General features: G+C 36.0%; 2 protein-coding genes across 3 annotated transcripts; both read left to right on the top strand.

Annotated features, from left to right (window-relative positions):
* Positions 1 to 1860: 1860 nt before the first annotated feature.
* Positions 1861 to 9189, top strand: LOC147286707 (protein ACCELERATED CELL DEATH 6-like). Its single transcript, XM_086240824.1, has 3 exons — positions 1861 to 2653; positions 7230 to 7759; positions 8455 to 9189. The coding sequence occupies exons 1-3, from the start codon at positions 1861 to 1863 to the stop codon at positions 9187 to 9189; spliced, it is 2058 nt and encodes a 685-aa protein (XP_086096950.1).
* Positions 9190 to 16264: 7075 nt separating this feature from the next.
* LOC147286706 (thaumatin-like protein 1b) lies at positions 16265 to 24443 on the top strand. Of its 2 annotated transcripts, none has more exons than XM_086239653.1 (3): positions 16265 to 16321; positions 19050 to 19166; positions 23898 to 24443. In XM_086239653.1, exons 1-3 carry the CDS (start codon positions 16265 to 16267, stop codon positions 24441 to 24443), a joined length of 720 nt encoding a protein of 239 aa, XP_086095779.1. The 2 variants fall into 2 exon arrangements, with proteins under 2 accessions (XP_086095779.1, XP_086095778.1); XM_086239652.1 differs by having other exon boundaries at positions 19038 to 19166.
* The last annotated feature ends 369 nt before the right edge of the window (positions 24444 to 24812 follow it).

Below are 24812 nucleotides of genomic sequence, written 5' to 3'. Positions count from 1 at the left end.
CAAAATCCGAGGCGGTTAGTCGTAACCGTCGATGTAAGCTCGTAAATACGACTGGTGTACTCGGTGGCCTTAATCCGAGGCGGTTAGTCGTGACCATCGATGTAAGCTCGTAAATACGACAGGTGTACTCGGTTACCTTAATCCGAGGCGGTTAGTCGTGACCGTCGATGAGAGCTCGTAAACACGACACTGGGCCAAATAACCAGGGCAATAGTAAAAAGAAAAGAAGATGAATCGATAAAAATGGATTAATTTGGTTACATTGTTTGGCATGTGGAAATAAATGGACAAACTTCAGAATTCGTTCTGATAACGTTTTTGAGCCGTTGGTGCACTATGTGGATTACTAAAGATTGCCCATTTGACTGATGACATCTTGATGTTATTAAATTTATAAGGGAACACATATTGATTTGCTGCTGAGTCATTCAATGAAATCATTGTGAACTGCCATGGTTGAATGAGTGATGTTAATGGATTTGCTTGTTGTGGATTAGAGATTGAATACATGGTTAAATGAATTTAATTTAATTTGTATTTGTTTTTAATTTGGCTCATTAAATTGTATTTCTTTAAATATTAGCTTCCGCAAGTAAAATATATTTTCAATAAAGTTTTGGTTTTAAATTTTAATAGGCTTACGTATTTTAGGGAATTTGAGAATACAATGCCGGACAGTCAGGCGTTGTACTCTTGAAATCCTTAAAGTACGTGCCGCACGTGCCCAGGTTCGGGGCGTGACAGAAGCTCCCCCACCACTGGCCTTCCACGGTCCCGAACCCATCCCATACCACATTGTTTGGTTTTGATCGACCGGTACCATGGTCATCCCATCCCGAATACAAATTCCGGCATTGGGAACGGGATGAGGTTAGTCTCGTCCCCCCCGTCCCAAGCCCACCCCTAGAGTTGGGAGAGAAGGGTTAAAAAAGTTGAGAGAAACTTCCCTGTAACAGGAATATTGTTGATTTGGTATCTTAATCCAATAATATGATGACACCTATACTAGCTTTTATACTTCATCACATAACACTTTCTTCAATTTCAAGACATAATCTATATTTTGGGATGCCAAGTCAACTCCTATCCTTGTTATAGGTAAATTTTTCTCAAAAAAATTAGAGTAGTATTAAAATGAGTTATTTAATAAAATTTCCATTAAATTTTCCTACTCCGGCCCACCCATCTACTTTTCAACCACCATTTACATGTATATATCTATTTAATAAAACATAACGGTTTTTGAATCCTAAAATTTATTTCTAGGTCTAAATGGCTGATATCGTTTCGGCTTAAATTCAATGGTCAGTTTTTTATTTCCCAAATTTACATTCCCGTATATGAAAATTGGTTTTCTACCTCTCTATCCTTAATTAATCTCCCCTGAATTTCACATATTCAAATTTTGTTTTTGGGTCTTTCATTTGGGTTGAACAATTAGGTTTGTTTGCATTTGTATTTGTATTTGTATTTGTATTTGTGATTTGAGAATAGAAATAGGAGAAGCCTATCAAATGGATAACGCTTGCCAAAATATCGATATTCGTGTAATAGAAATAGGCGCGTCACACACACTCGTGAGTGTGGAGAGATTAGTATAAGAAAAGTGGAAAAAGACACCATTTGCCTCCGATCCTCTGAAGTCTCCGCTCTAAATTTTATATTATTTTAAGATTTATTTATTTATTCTTTGGTCAATGTTTTCAGATCTATTTTATTATTTATAAAAATAATTACATTATCTTAAGATTTATTTGCATTGGGTATATGTTAACTCAACTCTCCAAGCAACAACTAGGATATAGATCTTTTCACTAGTGGTTGTGCAAAGATCGATATCAAGTATAGTAAGTTTAGGCCATGGACGTGGTGGTGAGCGCCGTGGGTAGTCTAGTGAGAGCCCTGATTGATGTTCTGGCATCGCCGGTCCGTCTGGATCAAGAATATGTACAAACGCGGCTGGTGGATGGGATTGCTAGGGCGCTCGCAGGACTATCATGGACAGAAGCTCATGAACTCCATGACATTGAGCAAATAACTGATACATACCAAAAGTTGTACAAGTGTGCAACTCTGGGCATGAAAGATCGCTTTTTGACAATTGTACAGCTTGAGACAAATAATACTGCAGATGCTCTCATTCAGCTTCTCTCCCATCTAAGCCCCCTGAAGAACACGTTCCTTCACGTAGCTGTGAGCTTAGGCCATCAAAATCTAGCATCTGAGATTGTAAAACTTCACAAGCCCCTTTTGTCAAACCAAAACTTGCAAGGCGACACTGCACTCCATATCGCAGCCAGAGCCGGGAACTACCCTATGGTCGAATGTCTTGTTGATTTAGCGAAAGCTGGGGAAGCAACAGATGTTGAGAATGAGGATAGATGGTTGTTTAGGATAAAAAATGAGGAGCAAAACACTGCCTTGCATGAGGCACTCATTAATGGTCATAAAGCCATGGCACACCTCTTGATCAAGGAAGATCCTTCCGTTTCGTTTTTTGCTAATAAGGAAGACAAATCACCTTTTTATTTGGCCGCTGAAGCAGGGTTTACTTGGCTTGTTCGTGAAATTATAAGCACTGGCGTGTCGCTTAGCAACATAGTGGTGGAAGGCAAGTCCCCATTGCATGCTGCAATTCTGGGCCGGAAGATAGGTACGTACGTATTTCAATTTCTCAATTGCGAACATCTTTTATTAATTTCTAATTCTTCTATGGAGCCAAGAGGCTAGCTGACCAAAACAAAAGACTTTCAAACACAACTGACCAAAAAATTCCAAATTGCTTCGGGTTTCTCTAATTATATTAGGATTTTTGTTCCAAAGTCTGTCATCAAATCATTGCAACTGGTAATGTAAAAATGCAGCACTAGTCATTTGACGGTGGCTCTACAGCTTGCTTCTTTAATACCCATGACAATTCGAGATGAATGGGGCTAGATTCGCATTTGTGGCTTTAGGTTTTGACTGAGGTAGGTCGTAGGTTATTGCAGATTTGTCGGTGCTGCAGAGGTTCAGCTGAGATATGTCTATGGCAGACTTATTTTGACCTTGGGCTGTGGGTCGTGGCCTCGTGGGTTTATTTTAGAGCATGTACAATAGTTTATTTAGCACAATTTTTTAGCTTTAATTATAGTTTTTGTGAGTTTTTTTTACAAAGAAACAAAAGCTATAGCTAAATATTAATATATATATTTATCCTTAAATATATTCATATGTATTCTAATAAATCAAAATTTATAAATTAAATTATTTTAATGGGAGACGAATTTAGTCACTTCCATTTTCTAAAGTTGCACTCATTTTCATTTTTTTAAATGTTTTTTTTTATACATAATTTAATTCATATTTCCAAATATGCCCTTTATTCTTTCGAGTCTATAATTTATAATTTTACTTTCTTTTAACACACTTCTTTATCTTCCATTTTTAACGGATCTGGATTCTCTATAGAACAATCCTTGTATTGAACTTATCACTAAAAGTAGCCATTGATGTTAAATTCTACGTCCTAGATTTTTTTTTTTTTTTTTTTTTTTAACTTTGTTATCAATAAAATGACGTTGTGTCTTTTGATGATAGTTTCACCACTATGATATGCGCGCTCTCTATCTTTGCTCTTTTTTTAATAGTATGTGGTTCTCTTTCTCATTCCTTTTTCATAGAAGAAGTATGTATTTAACTTTATTTGGAATATTAGAGCAATACCTTCCATTAACTTTTGGTTTTCTTTTTTGTTTTCTTCTTTCTTCCATTAGGTTTTCGATCTTAACCTTATTTCTTCCATTTTCTATTCTTTTATATTTTTCTTAATTGATGTCTTGTGACTCTAGTTTTACTTTGTTAAAATTTAGAATCAACTCAATTACTGGGGCCTAGGTGGCCTCTATTCGCTAAAAAAATTTGATAAAGGAATAAAACCAGGGATGCGATGTTCTTGTCGATAAATTGATTTATCTGGATTGCAGATCTAAAAAAATAGAGATGGAGAAAACATAGATTGAAAAATCAAGAGTGATTGAATCTTAATGGAAAATCTAAATGAAGAGAGAGAGAGAGCATGAAGGGTAGATTGGGAAATATAAATAATAAGAATATATAAAAAGAATTAAAAAATGAGGAGTACAAATGGAGAAAATGGGAGTGCGAAAATCACCTCCCATTTTAATATATAATTATGTTATTATAAATATTTTAATGATTTCAATATTGAATATATTTTAATATTTTTTATTTAGATAAAAAATTTCAAAATGCAGCCGATGGTTGGCTGCCACATGTCAATCAATAACAAAAAGCAACACTTGCTGCTCTTTCACGTGGTGCCTACTACATATATTGCACGTGGGCCAATTCTATCTACTAGCAGCCCAATAAAAGTCTTGTCATTTGGATTCCACCAAAACCAATTTTCTCCACTTCATTTTGGCTGGGCCCTCACCTATCTTGGTCCAAACAATTGCTGTGCTAAATTTTGGTGCCAAAATTTAGCATTTGCTAAAATTGCTTTTAGCAACCATCCCCCACTGTAGCCAATTTTCACCAAAAATTGTTATCTTTACAATAACATTTAGCATTTAGCACTACCAATGTGCATGTTCTTACCCATTTAGGTATGGGTGGGCGCAGTGCGGTTCGGCCCGGTTCACCCCTGAAACCGTGCGCTGCGCCGAACATCCCTATATGATCCGGTTCGGTGCTAAAAACTGGAAAGGGAGGAGAAAAATCAAACCAAACCAAATCATTCAAGGTGCGGTTCTCCACTACGGTTCTGGGCCTAATGGGCAGATTGGCACTTTTGGGCTTCAGATTTGTTTTTTTAAGCCTAAGCCTAATTATTTTAATGATGCAAACCCAACCTAATTAACAAATTTTGGCCAAAAAAAAAACAAGTTTACAAGTTGATTCAATGAATTTAACCAAAAATGTTCACACATTAAACTTTGTTTAACCTGCTTAGTGCTTAAAACTTAAAAGTTAAAAACAAATACAATTATACAATCAGTGACTACAACTACAAGTTAAACAAATTACAAGTTAATGAACATAAAAATGTGTATAAAAAATATATAAAAATGGTATAAATATGTATAAAAAGTATATAAAAATGGTATATATATGTATAAAAATGGTATAAAATATAAAAATATATATTTGTTTTATTTATGTGGTGCGATTCGATGCGGTTTAGTTAAATGAAGTGTGGAACTAGAACTAGAAGGAACCGGTGCGGTTCGGTTTTCTTTGCGGTGTTGACTTTTTTTTTTGTCAACACGGTTTTTTGCGGTATTTTATCAATGCGATCCGACAGGTTTTGGCGGTGCACCGTGCACGGTTAAAATGTCCACCCCTACATTTAGGTTTTAAGATATAAGCTAAATCTGAGTCATTGTTTTCATCATGTGGCAGAAATCAATCGTCTTATATTCATCCCGCAATCAGGTTGGATTCAAATTTGAGAACTTAAGGAAAGAGGAAAGAGATATATCACTAAATTAAGTTTGTTATCAACACTAAATAATCGTCTAGTAAATGTAGGGCTGGTATCGGTTTGGTAACCATTTTTAATAATAAGGACCATTTAAACACATAAATGAAGTTTTAGGGAGCAAAGTAGGTAAAAGAAAAATCCATGAACCAAAGTAAGACATAGGCTAAGGTTAAGGGGGCATTGCTAAATACTTTCTCTTTAGTAATGAGTGTTTCTATTTAGACCTCCTTTAATCACTTTCTTGACCCCCTATTCAATTGTTTTCCAAAACTTTCTATCATACCCTTAATGAAAGCAAAAAAAAAAAAAAAAAAAATTATAAAAAAAAAACGCAAAAACTAACCCACCCCACTCCTACCCGACCTAGCTAGCCACCTATACATGCTCACTGCTAGCGGCCCGATGGCTCCCTCCCAACACCGACGATCTCTCTCTTTCTCTCTTATTCTCCCTCCTCTTTCTTTTTCTCTCTTTTTCAACCTCTCCCTCCCTCCCTCTCTTTCTCTCTCTCCCAATTCGTTCTTATTTTATTTTCTCTTTCTTTCTTTTTCTCCTTCGCTCACCATGGATATGTGCCTGATGACCCAATCGAACTCTAGATAGAAGGTCGGCGCCCTGCGATCGATTTGGAGGTCAATTGGGTTGCCAGTCACCCATGGTTGTCTGATATCGATAAGGGTGGAAGGAAGAGAGAAATAAAAAGAAAGAAAAATAAAGGTAGAGAGAGAAAGTAGAGAGAGGAGAGAGATCGCGGGTGATGGGAAGAGCTGTCGGGCCACGGGCGGTGGGCATGGGGTGGGGGTGGGTCAGCTTTTGCTTTTTTCTTTTCTTCAAGTGTTTTATTTTATTCAAGGGTTGTAATTGGAAATTTAAAAAAAGAGGGTCAAGAATGTAAAATAAGGGGTCCAAAAAAATTACTCTTTAGTAATATATAGGCTTTCTATCTATATTGCGCCCCAAAAGTATAACATTTTCGCACTTTTCCCCTTGAAGTTTAAAGGTCTTATTATGCCCATTGAAACTTCATATTGTGTTACACATAACCCGTTTCCCTTGATTTTGTTAAGAATCTATAAAAAAAGCAAACATGGCACTTAAACCCTTTAACTTAGGATAATATGTGATATTATGTTCACAAACAATAATTTTTCTTGACTAAGGTAAATGACATGTTGACGCCATGGACAAAAAACTACTAAAGTATTTTTTTTAACTATAATTTTTATAAATATAACTAAAATTCAATTAAAAAAAATTAACTAAGAAAACAAAGAAAAAAAACCCAAACCCCTTCCCTACTTATTCAAGAGATGTTGTTGCCCACCCAAGAACAGGTAGTCATCGGCGACAATAGGGGCAAAGCTACATGTGGGCCTGAGGTGGCCCTCCGCCCCCCTTCCACCAACCCAAATATAGCCCTATACATATTTTAGATTTTAGAAAAAATTTAAAAGTATTTATAGTGTTTTTGAACATATTGTATAATGGCCCCCTTAGTTAAGATATTTGGATTTTGGCCCCTCCGAAATTTTTTTTGGAGCTCTGCTTCTCTTTTCAAGTTGTTTCTTTTTATTTTTCTTTTGTACTTCCTGGACCCATAGATCTGAGTCATCTGATACGTTCCATAAACCAAAGTGGAAGGTGCTTGCCGGGGAGGAATTTCAACCCAAAGTGTGGAAGTTGCTCCTGTGTACCATATATGAAACTAATCTATGCTGAATTCAATTAGGGATGCTTGGAGAACTAGACAAAATACCAAACACGGCATTTAGCATCAACCTAAAAGATGAGAAAGGGAGGACTCCACTTCATTATGCAGCATCAACAGGTTTTCTCGAAGGGGTTCAACTTTTTTTAAGAAAATGTTCCTCTGATTCTTATGAACCGGATAATAATGGCTCCTTTCCGATCCATTCTGCATCAAGCAAAGATCATGTTGACATTGTTAAAGAGCTGCTTCAACATTGTCCTGCTTCAAAGGAACTGCTGAATTCGCATGACCGAACTATAGTACATGTTGCAGCAAAATATGGCAGGTATAACATCATCAAGTACTTTATCAGAAAAGGTGATGAGTTTCAGATGTTGATAAACCAGAAAGACAAAGAAGGAAATACTCCTTTACATTTGGCAACAATTCACCGACAACCAAGAGTTGTGAAATATTTAACATGGAATAAGCTGACCAACTTAAAGCTTTTAAATAAAGAGGGAATGACAGCTCTTGATGTTGCAGAGAGTACAATGGAAGCTATTTCTTCATTTCATGGGGTAAGTCTACTATATCAATTTTATTAAATTACTGATTTCGGCTATCATATCTTAAGGGAGTACCCCAGTTTTATTTATGTGTCTTGCATGTTGTGAAAACATGTCATTGAGTTTCACATAGTATATATATTGAGTAGATGTGGAATATATAAAGGGCAACGTCATGTTCATTAAATATTTCAGCCAAAAATGTAATATTACATTTTTCATTTATTTAAATTTTGGGTAATTCTTGATCTAATACTGATATACACGTGATTTGGTAAACAAATTTAGAAGAGATGTTTGGTGAACCTATCATTTTTTATTATAGATTTCTTGAAATGTGCTTTCGCACATATCAAGAAGTATTTTCGTTTAAAATTGCAATAATATAAATAAAATTAATTAATTCAATCAAGAAAAAAATAATTGTAATGGAAAAATAAATGGGGAGTGGAAGTTAAGGCACTTCGTGTTGGATTGAACATTTGAACGTGCCTAAACACTCTCTCTCGATCCATGGCCAAAATAAAATAAAAACACTCTCTCTCGGTCTCTTTATTATCCCACACCCCCTCTTTAAACCAAATTTTCTTCCATCCATTATTACTCCAACCATATATTTATAACCACCTAAGTTTCTAAATTCCATGGCTTTGTATTATTAACACTCATTTAACATATTTGTGCCATTTCATTTTCCCACCACACAGAGGCTAACGTGGGTTGCGCTGAAATCTGCCGAAGCAGAGCGAGCTCAGCCTTTGCATGTTCTTCTACGAAAGAATGGGCAAAGTTCTCCAGAAGCTTTTGCAGGAGACCAAGATGGACATGTCACCACAAAAAGTGAAGATGTAGCTGAAATTATTAATGCTTGTAGAGAAGATTGCATGGAGTTAGGGTTACTTAACAAAAAAAGCTACAAGGACAGGGTCAACACTCTATTGGTGGTGACCACGCTTGTTGCTACAGTTACATTTGCAGCTGGTTTCACAATGCCAGGTGGCTACAACAGCTCTGACCCTAATGAGGGAAAAGCAACCTTGCTAACCAAATCAATGTTTCAAGTCTTTGTGATCTGCAACACCCTAGCTATGTATAGCTCCATCTTTGTTGCAACTACTCTCATTTGGGCACAATTGGGAGATATAATTTTGGTGTTCACAGCTCTTCGTTTGGTAATGCCATTGTTGGGAATCGCACTTATCACATTGTCCTTAGCATTCATGGCTGGCGTTTATGTGGCAGTAAGTAATCTTCGTTGGCTTTCTATCTTTGTGTTGGTCATCGGGGGATTATTCCTTTACATTGGCTTCGTAATTTTCGGTCCACTCTTTGATGCAAGTGGAACTAGTTCACCCACTTTCCGTCACGCCACCTATTATCCCTTTTATTTGGTAGCACTACTGGCTTCTACAAGTTACAACAACGAACCAGACGAAGACTAATCTCCTCTGTTGGAGGACTAGGTGCAATAGTTATTGTGTGCCGTCAGAAACTCAAACTTCTCTTTTCTCAAGTGATCAATTTTTTAGTACTCTGTTTCATACAATCTGTATCTCTTGTAGTTAAGAAGTCTCATGAACATTTAGATATTATTTCTCTGGTGTTGTAAGGCTACTTGTTATATCAGTTATTCAAGTTTTGTTGGTAATTGACACATCACTTTTCACATAATGCGGTCCCCTTAGAATTATTGTTTATATAATGGAGTGCAATGCAGAGGGTGCTTGGCAAAAGCACCATAACATACTCTTTAATGGCTCTTTGCAGTAAATAGACCTTATTCTTTGTTTTTGAGACTTTGCAAGATTCAAGAATTATTAAATTTAAAGAACTAGTTCACATGTTTATAGAGGAAATCAAGAAAAGGGCAAGACAGTTGTCAAATAGATGGAAACTGTTATAATTTATATCAATGTAATAGTTTACATTCCGTAATGTAACAGTTGACATCTCATATGTATATTTGTACAGCAATCAAATGTCAATTGGAAATCAAATGCCAATAGGAAATCAAATGTCAGTTCAGATTACTTACCGTGCGGAAGTGTCTTGAATTAGTGTAACCACCTCAATGTTACGGCCTCGATGTGCAGTAATCAACCCAGCTACTGTGGAACGCAAATCACAACTTCTGTGCACGTTCTTGTGTCTCCAAGGTAAGGGAATTGCTATGAAAGTCAGATCCCAAGATTTCCACGATCCCAAAGATCCCAGACTCTTTTGGTGAATTGTCTAAGGTCGAGTTACTGAAGAGTATATGCACAAGTGTTTATATATAAGTCTACCATCAGACTTTCTCTTTTCTTGTGGTTTCCTAGAGAGAGCTATCAGAAGTGTGATGAGATTGGGTCTCTGCTTGAATTCAAATTCAAAGACCACAATCCCCATCTGCCATCCTTATCTCTTAACTGAGATATGAGTTTTATCCAATCAGCTGAGATAAGATAGTATCCACCCCAAGTGGGCGGATAATTATTGAAATTACATGAAGTTAATTTCAGATAATTGTAACATAAACCTTCAATCCCATGTTGTAAGAAAGTTGTTCCTCTATTGTTATTTTTTGTTGTTTCTTCATTTAGCAGCGGGGCTAAAGAACTAGACCGTGGATGAAAATTTACCACATAACAGAACAGCTTCAGCGGGTCTCTGCACTCTGCATAAAATATATCTTTTTATACAAGTATGCAAAGATAATTTACTTGGAGGATACAAGTATGCACAAAATAAGTATTACCTTCAACTTTTCCTGTCAATTAAATAAAGCAGCTTAAAGCTGATGTAGAATGAATCTATGACCACCTTAATACATATTCCAGATTCCAGAATATACACCAACACCAGAGGAAGTGGATAAAGCACTATAGCCAGAAAACACATCCAAAGAGGGGAAGGTTGTCCAGAAACTGAAAATCACACCCAAATTATAATAACCAGCACTTCCGAAGAGAAGCTCCATGTCAATTTCCGAATGTAAACAAGAGCCAAGAACACTGCCGGGGACAGAATGTTAGTCATGGCCACATATCTGCAACATAGATTAGTGAACAACATAATTGACAGTAATCCTATACTGGCACAAAATCTACAAAGAGTTACCGAACCATCATAATTCGCATAATTAGGAGTCTTTGAATGGAAAGGTTTCATTAGGGAATCAAAATCATAAATGTGAGTTTGCTCCTTATAGCAATCAAAGCCATAGAATTAGAGACATTATAATTTGGATTTCGCTTAGGAAACAATTTACTGTGTCAAACAGATGTATTGAACATGGCTAATCATGTTCCATCTAATGCATGTTTTCCAAGTACAACAGAGAATACTGAAAACTTGCAACTCTGGGAAAGAGTATTCAGGAAGGCAACTGTCCATTAAAGATAGACAAAAGAGACAAAGAAAAAACCTCGGGGTATGCCCAAGATGATGTTCTCAGATTATTCCTACTGGAAAAAATTAGAGTGGACACTATCTCACTGGAGCTAGGAAAAGGGAGAATAACAAATGAAACGAAGAATGTAGCTATTGAGAAGCCGTCAACAGCAACAAGGGGATCAGCAAACAGAACAGCAACTATAGTTCCTAGAAGCGACATCAATACTGCTTCGACTTTTTTGACATCCTCCACAACCTCATGAATCTGATCCCCAAACCGGTCTTGTTCTTTCTTCATTTGATGCATATGCATTCATAGATGTCATCATACCAATGCCACAGACTGCAGAAAATTAAAAGAAACAACATACCATTATTGCAGCACGCTTAGCCTTGTTAAGCCATCTTGAGATTCCTTTGAAAAATTCAAATGGAAGTTGCACCAGTACTTGACTTCATAGTACGTCAATTAAAACACCAGAAAGAGTATCAGTACTTTACTCCATAGTATAACAATAAAGTAAATAACAGAGAATCAATTGGACTTTATTCTACAAGAAACACAATTATTTGTATTTAAGCAAAACAAAAAGATAGGGCACTTCCCAGGTGGCATGAAAATTCCATCCTATGATTCATTAGCTTCCTTCCATGTTTTTCATTTCTACATATATTTGAAAACTTGAATATACAGCCAAAGGGTCAGTCCCCAATGAGTAGATGTAGATTTGTGCTGAATTACGTACATAGGAAAAAGATTGCTAATGTACTTGCATCTGTACAACAAAATTGGTGATCCCTTTGATCCATCAACAATTCGTGGCAAGAATTTTGATCCGGGCCAATCACGTACCCCATTTCGTTTTATGCTAATAACTTTTTTTTTTTTATGAGAATGTTGAACCATAAATTTATTTTTTAAAAAAAAAAAGAAGAAGAAGAAGAAGAAGAAGATGATGATGATAGAGATAGGATCCCCACATTGGAATAGTCCAAAAAAAAGAAAGTGTGAAAAGAGTTTGAAAATTGATGGAGACCATGTGCCACATTGAAAAGAAAACAAATTGAAAACAAAAAAAGAGATAATGTGATTTCTTATCAGATGGAGTTTGATTTTAAATAGACAGTTATCTCATCTTCATGTGATCTCATCTCTTAGCTTCACAAAGTCAGATACCGAAAAGAGAACCTCATGGATTCGCTTAGAATTTAAAAAAGTGACCTTATTGACTCGTTTAGACTCCAAAGAGGACCTCATGGATTCATTTAAAACCCAAAAATTCGTTTAGATTCCAAAGAAGAGCCTCTGGATTCGTTTAGAATCTATCTCATAAAAAATGGCGTTTCAGCCTTTGGATTCAATTAGAATCCTTCAAAGCTGGTGTTCCAGTCCTTGAGTTCAATCAGAATCTTAAAGGAAAAAAAAAAAAAAAAAAAAAAAAAAAAGGAGAGGTTGGTAAAAAGTAGTCTACCTCTGAATGACAGAGCAAGCCAAGAAATAGGGACTAAGCATGCAAAGAGTGCTGCGAGAACAGCAAAGGAATAGGGACTTAAGCACCAGACGTGAGTAAAAAAACAGAAGCAATTTCTAGTGACTTGGCTTCCAATCGAACTTTGCCTTGGTGAAATCTGATTCTCATAAGCAAATGTTGCTGATGATCGATGTCCTACATGCAGGATACCATTTAGCAAATAGCTGGTGCAAAATCAAATTTAACGGGATAAAATCCATTTAAATTAAAATTTCCCATTAAAAAATGTTAGGTAACAAATAATTGGTATAAATTGTAATTTTCAGAACAAAAAAAATAATAATAATTGGTATGAATTTTTTAAAAATTACTACTTTAATTTCCTGGTATTTTACTAGCTAGTACTGTTCCATTTTTTGTCCCGATAGTCTTTTCTTTTTTTGCCAATGTTCCCGATAGTCTTGAAATGAAACTTCTTTAGCATCTCCTTCACGGCAGATATGTACAATATATCTAGGCCCGTCTATCACGGTGTACACATGGAAATCAAGAAGTGTGTCCAAGCAATATTGCTTGACAAAATGGTTCCATACTTCATACTATTCAATGTTTTAAGGGCTCCGGTACCATTTTTTTCCAAGTTGCTCTAGTCGGGCTTCATCTAAGGTTTGGCATTTTATGGGGATTCAATACTAGCATATATACCATGCATGGCTGTATTCAGGGGATATTTATGAAAGTATCAGTAATGATTATAGTATTAAATATCAGTAATTTGTTTAATTTTTTTTTTCATTCAAATTTTTAATTAACAAATATGGATATTAGATATATAAATTAATTAGAAATAAACTCAAAAGGTATACATGACTTTGGGTAAAACTCAAAGATTTTTGGCTTTCAATTTAAACTCATTTTGATTGATGCCACGTTGGATTACTTTCCTTCTATAGGTTTTGATGAGTCACCCTATTACTCAACAGCCCCATATTGCCCCTATGTTTTCAAATGGTAACATTCAATGTTGAATTAATGAATACCATATTTTAAGCAATTGCCAATTAACAATTATGATTATGACAATTAAATTTTTTTCATTTTAAGTTGTAATTTTTAATTTTTAATTTTCTTACATAATAGCTGTGTGTCATCATTTTTCAAAGATATATGCATCTGCGTGTTTGTATATTTTTCTTGGAACTTCTAATAACAAGGTAAATAAAACTGTCATCCTTCTTCTTCAATCGTCTTCTTGTTCTTCTTGTTGCATCTTCCATCTTTTTTTTTTTTTTTCTGTCCTGATTTAGAGGTATAATTTTCTCATTCTTTTTGTCTCATTCTTGTTCTTACCTTTTTTAATTTTAACCTGAGCGAAAGGTATATTCTCTTTCTTTCATCTTTTTCTTTACCTGAGCCAAATGTATCTTCGATCTTCTTATTTATTTGATCAGATCTAGAGGCTTCTTATTCTTCTATTCTTTTTTACCTATGTTAAAGGTGAGGATACTTTGTACTTTTGAGTTTATATACCTATTTTGGGTGGGGATACTTTTGGTTTATACATCTTATGAGGAGGTTGAATTTTTAGTGGAGTTGAGTATAGAGTTTAGATGACTATTTAGAGTGTGTTAGGTGATCGATGTTTTTTAGATACTTGATGAAATGTTGTTATGAAATTTATGTCAAGTTGTATACCATATGGGGAGGTTAAAAAAGAACATTAATATATGGTTTAAGGTTGAAGATTGGGTGAGTTTGTATACGGAGACATTACACAAGTAAAGGCTTTGTTACTTATAGATTAGGTAATGAAATTAATATAGTTATGCTTGTTTTCTGGTGTATTGTTGCATTGTCAGATTATGTAAAAAGATTGTGATTATATACCTTAGGAATAGTTTCGTATTTGTGTTGACTTTATTACCTTTTCATTTTCTTAAATTTTGGAGGCTTACTTGTTCATTTTTCTCTATCTAAATATATAATTGGTAAATTATACATATATATTTTATTACAAAAAAAAATTATACGTATATATTTGGTGTTTAACATGCTCATGATAGTTGTGTATTTGGAATTAGATGTAGGTGCGTCATAAAATATTATAGGAATAACAAATTTTAAAATTCAAAATTAAAAGTAATAAATGCCTAAATTTATGGATTCTTAATTGATTTTCATTATTTACCCTAAGGGGTAAAATAGACATACAAAATTAAGAAATGGGCCTAAATCGAAAACAAAAAACCCTTGGGTTAAATCTAATAATCATTCTACTGTTTGAGCTTAAATCTAAAGAGCTCTAGATATATTTTACCCAAATAATTAGGATCTTCTGCTTATGTTTTATGTGATCATAATGTTGTTTTGAGGTTTAGGATTAAACTTTTAAGTAGGGTTTAATATTTAGATATCAAATGATAATTAATGGAAGTTTTAAATAACGTAGTTATAGATTTACGCACAATATCAACAAAAAAAACATGAGTACGTTTAATCTAGACTATTCAGTATACACATATATATATTTGATGATAATTTTGTATTTTCAAACCGTCAATCATTTCAGCGCTCAAAATGATGTAGTCATGGACTTAAGCACAATATCAACATACAAAAAAGGCTTATTATTTGGTTTATCCCCTGAAAGTAATTCGAATTCTCACATTACCCCTTGATGTTTTTTTTGTCTTACTTTACCCCATAAAACTAATTTCCGTGTATCACTTTACCCTCTGTTTATTATTTTTCTATTGTTACAAATTTTGAAAATTAATTAAAAATAGCTCCGAACTCAGAAAAATACATAAAAAATTCATACAGACTCGTCTTGAGTAGTACTAATTTACTATAGGGTCAAATTACAAGTTTTCCCTCCGAGTGTTTCTAGAAAATTTGTGGGGTCAAAGTGTTAAGTCTTAAAATTTTAATATAGTCGGAGGGAAAATTGGTAATTTGACCCCATAATAAATTAGTACTAGTCAAGACGAGTCCGTAAGAATTTTTCGTATATTTTTCTAAGTTCAGAATTATTTTTAATTAATTTTCAAAATTTGTAAAAATAGGGCAGGAGGTAAAGTGATACACGAAAATTAGTTTCAGGGGATAAAGTGAGACGAAAAAAATATCAGAGAATAATGTGAGAATTCAAATTACTTTCAAGGGGTAAACCAAATAATAAGCCAAACTACAAAAAATAATATTAAGTGTATGTTCAAAGTTCAAACTGTCAATGTTTTCGGCAAGATCAATATTTAGTAACATTCCTACCTTGTTATATAATGAACAATTATTCTATTCGTATGAATTATTCGATAAATTTCCCTCGCGATAATTGAATTAATGATTCCTTTAAATTTTTTCAAAATAAACTAATAGAATTTTTGCAGGGCAATATTGATGTTAAATGATGATAGCTAGGTACGTAGACCAGTCCATGGACTTATAACTTATCCACTGATTTGCTAGCTTTGCCCTTAATGTCCATAAGCCAAGTTGAATTGTCACCTTGTTCGAGTGGCAACTTGGACCCGCAAGTAGCCATGAATGCAAGAGAACAAAAAAGTTAGGCCCGCTAGCTCTAAGCCTATATTATAGTTAATACCCCCTTACTTCAATTCCCAAGCTCATCAAATTAATTCGAACCATAGTTTGGCAGCGAAAACATTCAATGATGATGAACACCCTAGCACTCGTCAGCCTCAGCTTGGCCCTCCTCTTTGCAGGTGTACTTAATTAATTTTCTTTTTCTTTTTTTTTGCAGTTGTGGTATATATTCATCATTCGCTTTCAAGTATGAATTGATCATTCCCAAACATGTATATATTGAGAGCACAATATTTCTTACATTTGGATTCTGGGACGTGAAGAATTATGCATGGATAGTATATATCCTAATTCATGTACTATCTCACGATTAAAATTGTCAAAATCTCTAATTTATATATTAAAACAAAACGATTTTTGAATCCTAAATTTTTTCTCCGGGTCTAAATGGCTGAGATCGTTTCGGCTTAAATCCAATGGTCAGTTTTCTATTTTCCAAATCAGTAATGCTACACTTACCACATTTTTATACTATAATTTCATATCATCTTACATGGCATTCATACATTGGACACTAAAAATTAAAAAATAAAACCTAAAAAAGAAAAAGGAAATACATTTCCAGTAAAGTAATGACACATTAGGTGAGATACAAATGTGGAAAAAAAAAAAAAAAAAAAAAAGTGGGACAATTGGCATTATTGATAAACCAAATTTACTTTCTCGCTCATGAGATTTGGTTTGTCGTCTCTCTCTTCTTAATTAATTTTTCCTTAATTATCTCTCCTTAATTAATTTCCCCTTAATTTCACATATTTATTATTATTATTTTTTAGTTGAACAACTAGGTTTATTTGTAATGTAAACTATTCAAAACCCCCTAATTAGAGTTTAGTTATTTCAAAACCTCCACCCTTATTAAAAATAATTCAAAACCCCCTATTAGTCATTTAAACTCTCCCAAAACCCCCTGGTCAACTAACATCCACTTATGTTTGACCCACATTTTTTTAAATATTCCTATTATAACCCTGTTATTCAAATCAGTTTTTTTTTTTTATTTCTCTCATCCTCATCCTCACGCTCTCTCTCTCTCTCTCTCTCTCTCTCTCTCTCTCTCTCTCTCTCTCTCTCTCTCTCTCTCTCATTCCTGCACCTTCTCTGTTCTCTCTCCTCCGCGCGCGGCTGTTGTCGGCGCGTGTGGTGTCGTCCGGCAACGGTTGCCAGCAAGACCACCACCATCAGCTTCGTCTTTCTCTCCTCTTTCTCCCTCTGTCATCACTCGCCCCGAATCAAGCCCAAACAGCCCAGATCGCCGCCACTACGATCGGTGGTGCTCGCCGGCGATCTGCCTTTTTCGACGGAGTTGGAATGCCGGACCACCCAAGTCTTCTTCCTCTCGACGTCCTAAGCACGATGGTATGCTCGGATTCTCCATCCGATCAGCCACGGCTGCAGATCGATGCCACAAAGGCCGCGGCTTCTTCGCCGGCGATTTGGCTTTTCCGGCAGCCATTTCCGTCGAGTCAGGTACTAATATTCTTCTCCTCATTGTACTCTTCAATGCTATGTGTTTGGATTGGACCAATTGCTGATGAATCAAAAAACCCCAAATCGAACCTCATTGTGTGTTGTTGTAACTGTGTATAGGGAACTTTAAGCCTACATTTATTGATTAAACAGTTTCAGTTCGTGAAACAGTTTCAGCTCGTGAAACAGTTTCAGCTCGTGAAACAGTTTCAGCTCATGAAACAGTTTCAGCTCGTGAAACATGAGTTTTAAATGAATTTTGAATGAAATTATGGTTCTGAAATATGATGAATCAAATTTGCAGGTAGAAACAGATCGAGGCAGTGGCGACTGTCGTGTACTCGTCGCGCGTGAGATGATCGGACGACGTTGTATTGTTGGCTACTCCTCTCATCTCAATGCCTTATTGTATTGTTATTTTTTTTTTTTTATAAGGTTGTTGTGTTCTTTTTAGTGAAACGGAATTCAGTAAAGGTGTAACTGTTTTAGTGAAGTGTAATTGTTTTAGTAAATGTGTAATTGTTTTTTAATTAAGGTGTAATTGCATTTTAGTCGAGGTGTAATTGTTTCATCACTTAATTCAGTTTCAGTAAGTGAATTCATAACTGAATTCTTCAATTTAGTGTAACTGAATTTCTGAAATTCAGTTTCAGTGTAATTGAATTCTTGAAATTCAGTTTCAGTGTAACTGAATTTTTGAAATTCAGTTTTAGTGTAATGAAATTCAATTTCAGTGTTTGATTTTAGTTTTAGTGAAATATTGAGTTTTAGCAAAAACTTCAATTCCAAAAAAAAAAAAAAAAAAAAAAAACAGTTTCACCAAAATACAGTTACAGTAATGTCAGCATGTGTCAGCATGCGTCAGCGCGCGTCAGCATGCGTCAGAAGGGTAATTTAGGATTATAAGTTTTAGGGGGTTTTGAAAGAGTTTCTAGATGGGTGGGGGTTTAGACAAATTTTTTTGGTGAGTAGGGTGTTTAAAATTAGGCACTATTATTTGTATTTGTGATTTAAGAATCAAAATAAGAGAAGCCTATTAAACGGATTACGTTTGTCAAAATATCGATATTTGCGCAATAGAAAGAGCCTAGTATGTTATATATTACAAAATTGTTAATTTTAACTATTAAATGTGCGATTCTTATACAAATATAATATTTACATCGAAAGTTTACTAACATATGATGCTAACGTAGAACAAAAGAGCAATATCATTTACAATAAACTAGCACATAATTAATTAATTGTTTATAGAAGAAAAACTACTTAATTAATACAAATTCTTTTTTTCTTTTCATGTATATATAATATGTAGATGTTTGTTGGCATTGTATCAAATTAGATTAATTAGTTTACTTTGGATGCAGGTGCACATGCAGCCACGTACCATTACCTTCACAAACAATTGCCCCTACACCGTATGGCCAGGATCCCTAACCACCGACCAACAACCTCAACTCTCAACCACGGGGTTCGAGCTCGCAACTGGAGCCAATATAGAAAACTATAATAGCAAAGCAGTAAAGGAAGAAGATGATTTAGGAATTATCACTGTTATCATATTCAACAAGGAGACTAACTGGGATACATATAGGAGGCAATACAGCTGCCAACTACCTCCATAAAGTCAATAATGGCTATATAACAAACAGCAAAGCAAGACTGTTGGAATGCTCAAGAATGCGGCATGCAACAGCAGAAGCCTATTAAGGCATTAATACATTAAGGGGACAACATCAATTAATGTGTAATCCAACATTCCCCCTCAAGCTTGGACTAGCAGATTGAGAGATCCAAGCTTGGACAGAAGAGTATGAAACTGAATTGTAGGGATGCCTTTGGTAAGCACATCTGCCAGTTGCTCAGTACTGCGAATAAAGGTAGCTTGAATGAGGTTGGCTTGAACTTTTTCACAAACAAAGTGACAGTCCACTTCAATATGCTTTGTTCTTTCATGAAAGACGGGGTTAAAGGCAATGTGAATGGTTGCTTGATTATCACAAAACAGATTCATAGGGTGTGGCGACCAAACACCAAGATCCTTGAGTAAATACTGCAGCCATATCAATTCACTAGTAAGAGAAGCCATGGCTCTGTATTCTGCTTCAGCGCTTGAACGGGCAACCACATTTTGCTTTTTGCTCTTCCATGTTACCACGTTTCCCCCCACAAAGGCACAATAACCAGTTGTAGATTTCCTGTCAATGGGACTACATGCCAGTTTGCATCACAATAGCCCATAACTTTCGAATGACCATGCTTTTGCATTAAAATTCCTTGGCCAGGGAAACCTTTGAGATACCTTAGGATTCGCATAACTGTAGTCCAATGACTAGAGCGAGGAGCGTGCATAAATTGGCTTACCTGACTAACAGCAAATGTAATGTCTGGACAAGTGATGGTGAGATAAATGAGTCTCCCAACAATTCTTTGGTAATGAGTGATATCAAACAGAAGATCACCTTCGAAACCAAGTTTACCTTTTCTATTTACTAGATTAGACATAGGTTTAGCATCGAGCATGTTGGTTTCTTTGAGCAGATCGAGTACATACTTTCTTTGATTCAGAAAAAGACCTTTGCTGGAGGAAGCTATTTCAATCCCCATGAAGTATTTGAGGGCTCCCAAGTCTTTAATGGAGAACTGCTGAGATAGAAAAGCTTTCAATTTAGCAATGTCATGTTCACTGCTGCCAGTAATAATGAGATCATCAACATAAATGAGAACCACAAGTCTGCTGGTGGAACTTTCCTTAACGAACAAAGATGAATCAGCACTACTGCGTCGAAATCTAGTACTTTCAAGTTCAGAGCTTAGCTTGGCGTACCCATGCGTGAGGAGATTGCTTTAGGCCATATAACGCCTTGCACAACTTGCAGCACATATTAGATCGATGAGCTTGAGGATGACCAGGAGGGAGGCGCATGTAAACTTCCTCTTCTAATTCCCCATGCAAAAAAGCATTCTTCACATCCATTTGATGTAATTAAGAGCCAGTTGTGATTAAGAGCCACGGATAACAACACTCTGACTAAATTCATTTTGGCAACAGGTGCAAAAGTTTCCTTATAGTCGACGCCATAGGTTTGTGGGAAACCCTGAGCCACTAATCTAGCTTTATGTCTTTCGATGGTCCCATCACTAGGAAATTTGGTTTTGTAAACCCAACAACATCCAACTGGTTTCTTCCCTCTTGGGAGAGGACAAATGGTCCATGTCTGATTATCATCAAGAGCTTTAAGTTCTTCCTTCACGGCAGTTCTCCATATGGAATGATTATTTGCTTCAGTAAAACTAGTTGGTTCACTGTGCTATGAGATACAACCAATAAAAGCAAAATGTGAAGTAGACAAGTGCTTATAGGAAATATACTTGTCAATGGGATACCTGGAAGCTTGATAGGTAACAAAATCTTTAAGTTTCACAGATGGTTGTTTTTCTCTTGTGGATCTGCGTGGAGCATTTGTAGTGATGGAAGGTTAACTGGAATCATTGACATTCTAAGGATTCTGTGATGTAGCAATTTCTGATTCATTAAGAATATAGAAAGGAAGGCTCGTAGGTGCTGTTTCTGGTTCATAACCATCAAAAATTGGCAAGGGAACAAGGCTATGCTCCCCCTGAGACAAACCTCCAGAGGGTTGAACAAAAAAACCTTTCGTTTCATCAAAACAAACATCTCGAGACACCAAAATCTTCCTTGTCACTGGATTGTAGCATCGATAACCCTTTTGAGTAGAAGAGTATCCCAAAAACATACACACAGTGGCTCTAGAATCAAGTTTGTCCCTGTGTGGAGCTTGCACATGAACAAAACACTAGCATCCAAACACTCTCAGATGAGTTAAATTGATACTACGTTTCTTAAGTACTTCCAGAGGAGATTTAGAACCAAGAATACAATTGGGCAAACGATTGATAAGATAAGTGGCAGTGAGAATACCATGAGACCATAACCTCTTTGGAACTGAAACATGATAGATCTTGTCTTCTCAAGTAAATCTCGATTTTTTCTTTCAGTAACCCCATTTTGTTGGGGAGTGCCAACACAGCTCGTCTCATGTATGATGCCATGGTTAGCAAGAAATTCAGAGAAACATTTCGACAAAAATTCAGTGCCATTGTCAGATCGAAATGTTTTGATACAAGCATTAAACTGAGTTTCAACCAAATTATAAAAATCTTTAAAGAACGTTATAACTTCATGTTTGGATTTAAGTAAATAAAGCCATGTAACTCGAGAGAAATCATCCACAAAAGTCATAAAATATTTATAACCATCATGAGATTCTATAGGAGCAGGATCCCATATATCTGAGTGGATTAGATCAAAAGAATGAGCAGCTTTAGACAAAGAGGGAACAAAAGGGAGTCTAGTTTGTTTAGACAAATGACAAGTTGAACAACTATTAAAGCTAGCATCAATGGAAGGAAACAACAATTTTAATACACGAGCAGAGAGATGACCCAAACGTTGATGTCACAAAGAAGTATCTTTGAAAGACTAGGCTTGGAAAACTTTAGGCTGGTTCACTAGTTGACTCAGCAAATATAGGCCATTGGAGTAGACACCTTCACCAATCTTCCTCTTGGTGATTCGGTCCTGGAAAATGACAGATTTAGGAGAAAAAATTGCATCACAATTTAGAGTGTTAGTCAATTTTCCTACTGATAATAGTTGGAATGGAAAAGAAGGCACATAAAGGGCTTTAGAAGAAATGTTGGAGTCAAGAGGATTAAAAGTCCCATAGCCATGAATAGGAACTAAGCAACCATTAGCAATAGAGACAGATTGACTTTTTGTAGGGACATGAAGGTTTTGCAAAAGATTCCTGTTATTTGTCATATGATCTGAGGTTCCAGAATCCACAATCCAAAAATCAGAAAAGGCATTATGTGAAAGAGATGAGAGAGCATGGTATATACCTGCTTCAAGAGAAGTTGTGGAGACATTGGAAGGAGAGGCTTCACTTTTACCGAATTGTTGAAGTAGTTGAGTAAGTTGACTAATCAACACAGAGGAATCTGAGCTCTTGGTGGAGCTATTTTCAAATGAAGCTTGGTTTGCACTGAACCCTTGTGAGCCTTTATTGTTGAACCCTTGTGACCCTTTATTGTCCTTTCTAAATTTCGATCTGAGGTGGGGATGCAGATGCCAACATTTCTCTTTTGTATGACGAGCTTGACCACAATAATCACAGACTGCTAGATTTTTCTTGCCTTGAAACCCCTTGCCCTCTGGCCTTCGCTTGTTAGCAACAAATGCTCGTGATTCAAATATCTCAGCAACAATTTTTCCTTGAGGATTCATTGCTTTCTTCCTTACTTCTTCTCGTTGGATTGTAGTGCACACACTAGAAAGAGTTGGTAACTCAGTGCTCATCAAAATATTTCTTTTGAGATCTTCATAGTTAGAATCAAGACTAGCTAACAGTTGAAAAATTTTGTCCTCCTCTATTCTTTTTAATAGAATCATTATATTTGTGGTATGTGTGCGATAAAGAGCAATTTCATTCCACATGCTCTTTAACTTTCCCAAATGTTCTACAAATGGCTTTCCATCTTGAGAAATGTTGGCAATGTCTTTCTTCAACTGGAAGATGCGAGCCGCATTGTTCTGATGGCAGTACATTTCTTTTACTGATTCCCAAAGATGGTAAACAGAGTCAGAGTAGCTGAAAATCTCAGCAATTTGTGATTCCATGGAGTTTAATATCCATGACATGACTAGTTGGTCTTTGCATAGCCAATCTTCAAGAGCTAAAGTAATTGCTCTGGACCAAGGGATGTAGTTGTATCCATTTAGAAGAACTGAACTTAGTCGCATATTTGGATTGGTAAACATTTCTGGAACACCAAATGAAGATTTCTGATTCGTCTTACTTTCTTCTCACATTCAACTTGCTTGAATAAACAATATACACTTAGAACCTTAGGATCTTGAATGCTCTGATACCATATAGAAAACTATAATAACAAAGCAGTAAAGGAAGAAGATGATTTAGGAATTATCACTGTTATCATATTCAACAAGGAGACTAACTGGGATACATATAGGAGGCAATACAGTTGCCAACTACCTCCATAAAGTCAATAATGGCTATATAACAAACATCAAAGCAAGACTGTTGGAATGCCCAAGAATGCGGCATGCAACAGCTGAAGCCTATTAAGGCATTAATACATTAAGGGGACAACATCAATTAATGAGTGATCCAACAGCCAACAACTCTGTGGACACCCCAGTTCCATGGAATGGTCGCTTCTGGAGCCGAACCTTGTGCTCTACCAACTCGTCCGGAAAATTCAGTTACGCCACCGCAGAATGCAGCTCCGGTCAAGTCACGTGCAACGGTAACGGTGCAGTCCCTACAGCAACCCTAGTGGAAATCAACGTCGCGGCAAGCGGCGGTCTAGACTTATATGACATTAGTCTTGTTGACGGCTCTAACCTGCCCATGTCCGTGGCCACGCAAGGTGGCACCGGCGAATGCGCCACCTCTACCTACCCTGCTAACGTGAACGTGGTGTGCCCGGCTGAGCTGCAAGTGAAGGCGGCTAATGGGAGCATGATTGCATGCAAGAGCGCCTGCATGGCGTTAAATGAGCCACAATACTGTTGTACTCCTCCTACTGAGACTTGTCCACCCACAAAATACTCTCAGTTCTTTAAGGACCAGTGCCCTCAGGCTTATAGCAATGCTTATGATGACCAGAGCAGCACATTTACATGCAGTGGTGGACCTAACTACGTTATTACATTTTGCCCATAAGCATATGTAATATGTGTGTCCCTTTCTTTATGTTACAATAATAGGGAAAGAATAAACTTTATGAATTTTGTCACATTGCTGCTGTCAAGAATTTGTAATATTTCAATTAAATATAGAAAAAAATATGTGCCTCTTGTGGCTCATATGGTATGTACAGAGAGTATTTTTACTCACACCTGATGTCAGAGTTCTCAGGCCTTCTTTGTAATCGAAAGAATTATATACTGAAAATTTTATATTTTTCATTAATCAATAGCTTTTTCCGGTGGTAAGAAGAACCAGTTGGTCCAGTGCTACTAGTACTCTTTTCACCTAGCTAGCTGGCAGTTGAAAACTAGCTTTGACAATAATGTGCATTTTCCAAGGCCA

The sequence above is a fragment of the Dryas octopetala genome, chromosome 4 (genome assembly GCF_963921425.1).
Source record: "Dryas octopetala chromosome 4, drDryOcto1.1, whole genome shotgun sequence".
Taxonomy (NCBI): Eukaryota; Viridiplantae; Streptophyta; class Magnoliopsida; order Rosales; family Rosaceae; genus Dryas; species Dryas octopetala.
The sequence above is the reverse complement of the archived record's forward strand: the minus strand, read 5'-3'. Positions and strand labels throughout refer to the sequence as shown.